Raw genomic sequence first — 8,526 nt, forward strand, 5'->3', positions numbered from 1 at the left:
TATCAACTCCATACTTGGTGCTTCGGTTCCCCTTCAAATCCAGGGCATTATTTCTGATATTATTCAGTTGTCTTCTTATCTCAGTGAATGTAAGTTCACTTATGTTTTTAGAGACTCAAAACTGCTTTGGACACCTTACTCCGGAAGGCTCTATCCAAATGACCGCGTTTTTAGAATGTGGGACGTCTTGGCCATTATCAACTCCTTGGCTTGCCCATCTTTGTAATAGAGTAAATTCCCGGAGTGAAATGAAGTAAGAAGAAATTATTTTTCATCCCCGACCCAGCCAACCCCGCTAATCCTGTTTCATAGATTTTAGACATCAAATAGTGGATAGGGCTGCAATAATGTAAATTCATTCCGTCCTCTTCCAACGAAACAAACTTTATAATCAAATACATCAAATTTGTCCCCACCCACCCCACCAAAGAAGAAAAAGAAGAAAAAGAAAAAAAAAAAAGAAAAAAAAAACTTCACATCCCACCCATTTTTTGTCAAAACAAAACAAGCTTTTTATATTTCACCAAATCCCCTCAACACCAATTTGACAAGAGGATCGCTCAAGTGGGTAATCTCAAGTTTCTTGTTTCCCTTGAAATATAGAACCAATTAGAAAAGAGGAGTGCTTTTAAAAAGGCAGCAGCTAATGCAGGGAACTCCTTTTATGTACAAATACAACCTCACACCAGATGATTGAAACCATTCAAATGTGGATGAAGTAACAGAACGAATCACATATCTTACCCCCAATCCCACATGGATTTTGCCTCTTAAACCGCATCAACCTTATCAACATTGAGCCAGTCACTAGAGACTCGAGAGTCCTTGGTTTCCGGATTATTATTAGCAAATAACTGCTCAGATCCAAGCTCCTTACCACCTTCCTTTGCTGATTCAGGAGAGCTGCTAAGCTGGACCCAACCTTGTGAATCTTTTTCTGACAACTTGGGGCCACATCTGATTCTTTCTGAACCTGTGAATATACTATCATCCTCCTCAAGATCACTGAATGATACATCCTCCTCATGCCCTGGAGGAATGGTGGTTCCACTGAAGCCACCTAATTCTGAATTATTATCATCCTCCAACCACTCATCTCCATCCTCTTCAAACTTCTGATCCAATATCTTAGGAGTAGTAACCACTAAATCCTTTTTTGTCGTCCAAACTGCTGGTACTTCTTCATCAGCAGACTTATCAATGATCCGCATTTCAGTGCTTGCGACAGGGTGCCTCTCAGTCTCAAAATCTGTCCCTGGCACAGCCGTGTGTTCAAAAGCAAACTTTTTGACTGCTTGATTTTCAGAGAAAATATTAGGTGATGCAGGTTGATGCTCTTCGTGCAGTGCAGTAGTTGTGTCTCTTCTATAAGATGTACCTCTTCCAGACCAGTTTGGTTCTGGCTTTGTCCGGTTCTGCAACTCCTGCATCCACATAGCTCTAGCTTCTACAATCTGCATTAGTGAAGACAATTTCAGTCGTCAACTAGGAATTTCCAGACGCTAAACACCTAAACTAAGTATAACACAATGCATAGCAAGGTTTACAGATTCTCATCAGCAAATGTATGATTAAAATTTACCAAAGTGTTGTTGGTTAAGAACGAAAACAATTGCCGGAACTATATTGCTGAGTTCCAAAAGTAACTCCTGAAACATAGGGAGAGGGATAGGCACGCCACTAGCTTTCCTGGAGCTATCGGCTCAACCAATGGGCGGGCTGAGATGGAAGGGGCAAGGGGCAAGGGGCAAGGGGCAAGGGGCAAGGGGCATGGGGGAAATTTCCAAAAGGGGGGGGGGAGAAGTGACAGGCGCTAGGCACGCCATTTTATAACAGGAAAAGAAAATCCAGCAAAATAGTTAAAATTTGTCAAATCTTGCCAGACAGGAAAGCAGAATCATGCAGCTGTTTGGTAACTGAATTTGCATTTCAGTAACTCACAACAAATTGCTTGAATATTGACTCATTTAAAGAAGATAATTGAAATTCATCTCTCCTTATCATTTGCCCAATTATCTACATTCATTCTTAAAATTGAACAAATTAAAATCTTCCCAATCTGAAGACTCTAGGTGATAATATTTTCAGAAAAACAAGAAATCATAATAATTTTCATTCACATCCTCAACTCAATTTTCACATCTGTTGCAATGACTCCATCAAAATCCTTCTCATCAATATATTTTTTTTCCCAGTGTCTTTGATTAATTTGTTTCTTACTTTTATGGACTAATGAAATACTTATGGTTATCGAAAACAGCCTTTCTTTTGTAAGCCTATGCTCTCTTTGAAATCCTCTTTTCTGTAAGTGGAAGGCCGGCCTTTGGTCCTCACCCCGTTTCACCCCCCCGCTTTTTTTTTTTTTTGGGGGGGGGGGGGTTGTACATCATTGACCTCCCTATTCAACAAACAAACTTAGGAGAAAGTGTTTGCCTTCATGGCTTATACAAGTTGTCTTATCTAAGGCATTATGACATGATCACTAGCTTTCTTTTATCCTTACCGGTAGTGCATCAAATTCTTACCCTAATATGTTGGGAGCATCTCCTAGGGGGATCAACTAAAGTTGGAACGAATAATGGAAACACTAAAAGTTCACCACCTGGAAGAATATAGTCAGCACGCAAGATGCATTAGTTAAGGAGAACCACTAGCCAATCCGTACGACTACTAGAAAATGGAATATGCAATCACTTTGTGTTATAATAACTACTACTCAACCTTATCCCAACTAAATGGGGTCAACTATATGAATCCTTGCCCTCCAATCAGTTCTATTCAAGGTCATATTTGATACAAGGCCTAAGTTATGCATGTCTTTCCTCACCACTTCTCCTAACCTAAGTTCATTCATGTCAGCCCCCGGCTCTTTTAGTTCTTTCAATCTGAATCAGACCACTCCTCCAAACTGAACCATCCAAATGCCTCCATACTTTATGAGTTAGAACAAAGACAAATAATATATTTTTTGGAATTTCTCACTTCTAGATCACTATTCGCAGAAACAAAATTTTAATTGCACCCGAAATTAATTTATGTAAAAAGAGTACACGATTCCACTAGTGTATAAATATCTTCCTAGGAAAATGGAAAAAATCCCATGACAAAGTGGGTAATAACTTCAGGAATCTGTTTATGAGTAATCTTAGAAATCCAATCGCATTATAAGCCAAATGATAGTTAAATCTAATTGTTACTATGTTACCTGCGGTGTTGACAAAAGTTCAGCATCATGTTTAATAAGTCTGGAATGCAGAAGAACAAAATAAATCTTCCAAAAGCATCCCTCACTCATATAGTTTGGGCAGAGTTCAATCCTTAGAGCTGCTAATCTAGGAACAAGACGCTCAACAGCCAAAGCATGCTCCTGTTGTGCATCAGATATATCATAATCTGGAAGAAAGGGAAAATGATTAATACGTTGTACAAAGTCAGCAGCAACCATGTAGAGCAGTCACAAATAACAGGCATGTTTATCAAATCAAGCAAAATTAACCAAAATGGAAAATTTATATCCAAACTTGCACCAAATGTATCCATATTGTCACATGATATCATTGCACTAGCATAAATTCTCTTTGCATAACAATATTAGGGGATTCTTAATCTAATAATATAGAGATATATGTTATTCTAGTGGAAAACCTCAACCGAGCTCCTAAAATATGAAGAATACAAAAAGCTGAAAAACCATGGTGACCCTTCTACAATGCTGAAGTAGGAAGATGATTAAGTTACTCTTAATTGTAACGAATAGAATATAGATGTATAGAAATGACATTAATAACCAAATTGAACAATTTATGGTGGTGAATGCATCGACTTGAAGCTAAGCACTTACAAAATCATCCAAGCTTATGCACCAAAAAGAGGCTGTGAATCCTGTCTCCAATAAAGAAGATGGACGATAGGAAAATTTTCATAAAGAGTATGATGCAAGAAAGAAGGATTAAGTTGATGTCTCTTTGCTCCCCATAAGCATCAAGAAGCAAATACAGTTTCAGAGGATTCACAGCAATTGGCAATTTGTCTACGCTGCTTATCCATAAATGTGAAAAGGTAAAAAATGAAATGCCTTTGTCCTGTTTGTCCCAAATGTTTGTACATGGGTAACGGCAATGCAAGAGTTGATCCGAAATAAAATATGGCAAAGCCTAAGAACTAATAACAAAAGTAACATCTAAAACCTTATCTCAACTTAATAAAGTCGGCTACATGCAGATTCCAACAAGGATGAACACGAGGATCCATGCAAAAAGATCGATGGGTTATGACTAATTATAATAAGCATCGGCTGTCAACCTGACGCACCACTACATATCAGCCACAAGCTTATAATGACAGACTATAATAAGGTACTGGTTGTCTACTTGACGTACCATGTAGATTGGTCAGGCCAAAGCGTCCTGCATGCATGACGTTCATCACCAAGACAATCCATCACCCAACCTACTTTTATGAAAAAAGGAATGACATAACGAATTCTTGACAGCCCCAAAGTCTAAGCACTCGAAAAGGTAAATGGTGGAATCACATATACATTGTTTAGAAATACATATAATAGAGATCACTTTTTTTTCTTTTTTTTTTTTTTTTGGGGGGCGTGGGGGGAGAAGATAGAAATAAAAAATGAGTTCCTAGAAAAAATTGCATTTCGTAGGGGGAAAAAAATTCCAGCTGATTTGCGATAAAATGATGAATGATGTCCACATAGAACTGTGTCATTCCAGAAATAAGACTGAATCAGGATATATAAAAATTTCATTAACCATAAGGATATGAAGTGGCACAATGATCGATTGATCTCCAGACTCAAACCTCACTTTGGTCTGTTTTCATGTAAATATGAAGGTGCAATTGACTTCCTACCCGAAAAGCAACTACTAAATAAACCAAAAGAAGTACTGCAAAGGGCGACATTTATTGTGTGAAAGAAGATTTGGAGAAAACGACATACCATCTGCATCTTCATCATCAGCCAAAGGGAAATCCAACCACGTCTCCGGATGCATGGAGATATTCCTGGCGAAGGTCAGGACCTCGTCGGTAACACCAACAGCACCACCTGACAGTGGCTTCTCATCTGAAATGGATTCCTCCGATCCGAAAGGAGGAAGGAAGGTAGAAGCCATCTTCGAAATCTCAGAAACTGCTTTATTACTGGACAATTTAGTGATTCCGGTCCTGAACTTTCCCCCGATTTCGGCAAAATCGCTGCGTATACCTGCAATCCTTGCCGCATCTGGATTTTCCATTTCGGAATCTTCAGCCGAGATGGACTGATCTGATGATCCCCAGCGATTCCAGTCGGAGATCGTGGCGTCGGCCGACGACACTTCAGGTGGCCGAGATGAAGGAGAACGTGGTGAGAATTCCGACGAAGGTGGGGGAGCGAGGAAGGAGGCCACGCCCCATAGCTGGCGAGTTAGGGTTTTGGTAAGTTCCGAGATGTCACCCTTGACGCCTCTTCCCTGACCCTCTGACAAGTCGAGTTGGGCCTGGTGGGGTTGCGGCTCATCATCTTCTCCTTCTCCTTCTCCTTCTCCTGCACTCTGTTTTGGATTCGGTGGTGAATCTCTTTTCCTAACCTCGACGCCGTCTTTGTCATCGTCGCTATCATCGTCGACTTGCAGTGAGTTCACGAAAGACCTCGCCAACCATGACATTTCGATCTCGAATTTTAGACCCCCGAGCCAGCGAGACAGAGAGAGAGAGAGAAAATAAAAGTGGCGATACAAGTCAGGAAGATGTTACAGACTTACAGTTTTATAACAGTAATGAATTTACTAGAATACCCCTATTGCGGCTTATGCTTATCTTGTTAGGGTAGCCATGGCCAGCAAATGGGAGTTGTCAAATTCCACAATCCCAGCCTAGCGGTGAGCCCCCGCCCTCCGGCGTCCAAGCTCCTACAGTGAAGTGTGAACGAACATACAAAGAAAGAGGGAGAAATCCAAAGAAATGCTGGCGCTGCGGATTCGCTTCTTTGGTGTCCAAACGGCTGCCTCTCTGTTCTCATCGTCCTCTTCCTCCTCTTCCTCTCTGTCGCTTCATCGAAGTACTCCCTATTTGTTTAACCTCTCTTACTGGAAACCTTTCTCTTGCTCATCGAGTTCAGTCGAGCAAAACCCCAGTATTCATGTCGTCTCTGGACCAAAGAGCACCAAAGCAGCGGTCCCGGAAACCGTGAAGTTCGTCAAGAGAGCCCTTTTTGTTCCTCCCGGTGTCCAACCGGAAGAGGTGACGGAGGACATGATTCTTCCCGGTTCCAACATTGTTTTGGGGCCCTACGCCGGCCACGCCCAAATTAAGCAGGTGGAATTCGTGAAGAGCAGCAGTAAGCCCAAGGATTGCCCCAAAGACGATCGTCCCGAATTTGCAATCGTCGGTCGATCCAATGTTGGGAAATCTTCGCTCATTAACGCTCTTGTTCGTAAGAAAGAAGTTGCCCTCACCTCTAAAAAGCCGGGTCTGGTTTCTCAGGAATTCTGCTTCTTCCTCTTTCTTTCGTGGAGTACTAATTTGAACTGATAAGTTTTGTGTTTTCTTCTGCCTGATTTCATTGCGTTTTTAGCAACCGTTTGTGAATTTTGCAGGGAAGACTCAACTTATTAATCATTTCCTAGTCAACCGAAGTTGGTATATTGTGGATCTGCCTGGTTACGGGTATGCCTTGTTACCTTCCTTGAGCATAGCATGTCTTTTATTTTTTCGTAACGAATTGAGGTAGACGAAACTATCCCATATGCTGTTGTCAAACTCAGTGTTGTTTAAGGCGAGTGAAAGTGCCCGTTGCAAATATTGTGGGGTGAATCCATGCATTCTTAGTTTGTGTTTTCAGCAAAGAAGATGCTCTCAAGTATCTGAGGCTTCTGGCACTTCTGATGAATCACAGGCATTGTGCATTTGTCCTGACCCCTGAATCCATTGGATTTTAGAAGTTCCAGAAATCCAACTTTGAACGAGTTGCTATTTTGAGATGTATGTTACTTCTACTGGATTTGTATAGGGTCTCATATTCCATATAAATCTATCTTGATGATGCAGTTATGGGTTGTGAAATTGAGCCTTTTGGGTACCCTCTTGCTTTACCATGACAGTGGCTGCTTTATGGGATTTGTTACCATCACATGGTTCCTTGCCAACGGTTGACATGGGATTCTTTTTTATGGGTGGGGTGGATAGGAAAGATATATTATATTTTAACCCTCCATGCCCCTCCCCTTTTTTTTTTGGGGTGGGGGGGGGGGGGTGGAGTTGGTGTGGGGTGGGATTCAATTCCAGGACCTTGCTTCAAACAGCTGAGGTCTTATCGGCCTGCACTAGCTGGCACTTTTAGTTGACATGTGATTCAAACGTACTATCCTCCGCAACATGATTTTTTTTTTTCTTTTGAGATTAATGCGACTCAGCAACCTTAAAACCCTAGAAATAGGATTATAAAGATTCAGATCTGCAAGTGGAGCTCTATGAACAAAGGAACAAGGACATGGAAGAGTAATTGAATGGAAATGAAGGACAGAAATAAGATATGGATTTTAGAATGTTGAGACAGATCTAGATGATAAGGATATGTAGTGGAAATTAGAAATAAAACAGGAAAATCAAAAGGGAAGAATGGAGCGAGAGTAGGAGAAATTGAATAAGTCTGAAAAGAAATATCAGATATCACAAAATTCAGGTTGAGTGTTCTGCTATCTTATATCTATAAGCTAAGCATTAAGACTAAGAATACTGTGACGAATGAAGGAATGCGATTGGACAGTTAGGGAAAATTAGCAGGAACTGGCCAGATAATATAAAGTTAAACTGTAGCAGAAGACTTAAGTTATCAGACTTGTGAAGTAATGATTTCAGATGGAAAGTTTGGGCGCAAACTGATCCCTGCTTTAACAGATATGAACTGAATAAGAACTCAGAAAACCAACTAGGAGCGGGGGAGCTGCAGTTTGCTAGAAGAATTAGAAAACCAACCTGAAGTTGGAAACGATTAGCTGAAAGTGAAAGGATGAAAAACAGAAGACCACCTGCTAGATTTCCCATGAAGGATATTTGAGAGTCCACTCAAGTTGTCTGTAAGTCCACACAGCATAGAATTGAAGAAACCAAAACTTGTATTGCATAAAATCTTGTGCGTTGCTCTATGTCCTTATGAATATTTGTAGACTGCTAGACAGACTATTATAACGCCTACTCCAACTTGGAAACCCCCCCCCCCCCAACAAAAAAAAAGCGAGACTTGACGCCATGATTATTGGCGATTCCTAATGGCACAGATTCATAACTGACTATGTATATCAGCCTTGACAGCCTTGAAAACATCAAGGAATTCCTGATTACACTTGGACTGGAGACAAACAACTCTAAACATACGAAGGAAAAAAAAATCTGACTCAAGCTAACCCACGTGTTGACTGGTTGAATCCTACTAATTTGTAGGACTTAAGCTACATGCTAACTCTACCTTTTCCTTAGCTCTAGCTTGAGCTGCATCAGAGGTATGGCTTTCCTCTTTTCTTTTCTTTT

General features: G+C 40.7%; 2 protein-coding genes across 2 annotated transcripts in view; one reads left to right on the plus strand and one right to left on the minus strand.

Moving 5' to 3' along the window:
* Positions 1-340: 340 nt before the first annotated feature.
* LOC122079246 lies at positions 341-5,800 on the minus strand. Its single transcript, XM_042645536.1, has 3 exons — positions 4,958-5,800; positions 3,206-3,393; positions 341-1,454 (listed from the first exon to the last, which is right to left on the minus strand). The coding sequence occupies exons 1-3, from the start codon at positions 5,664-5,666 to the stop codon at positions 771-773; spliced, it is 1,581 nt and encodes a 526-aa protein (XP_042501470.1). The 5' UTR covers positions 5,667-5,800; the 3' UTR covers positions 341-770.
* A 12-nt stretch (positions 5,801-5,812) lies between these two features.
* Positions 5,813-8,526, plus strand: part of LOC122079247 (GTP-binding protein At2g22870) — a 6,826-nt gene continuing 4,112 nt past the window's right edge. Inside the window, exons 1-2 of the mRNA XM_042645538.1 lie at positions 5,813-6,469; positions 6,597-6,666. Of these exons, the coding sequence (XP_042501472.1) occupies positions 5,962-6,469; positions 6,597-6,666 (578 nt within the window). The 5' untranslated portion in view covers positions 5,813-5,961. The remainder of the gene's footprint in view (positions 6,470-6,596; positions 6,667-8,526) is intronic.

This window comes from Macadamia integrifolia, chromosome 5 (genome assembly GCF_013358625.1).
Source record: "Macadamia integrifolia cultivar HAES 741 chromosome 5, SCU_Mint_v3, whole genome shotgun sequence".
Classification (NCBI taxonomy): domain Eukaryota; kingdom Viridiplantae; phylum Streptophyta; class Magnoliopsida; order Proteales; family Proteaceae; genus Macadamia; species Macadamia integrifolia.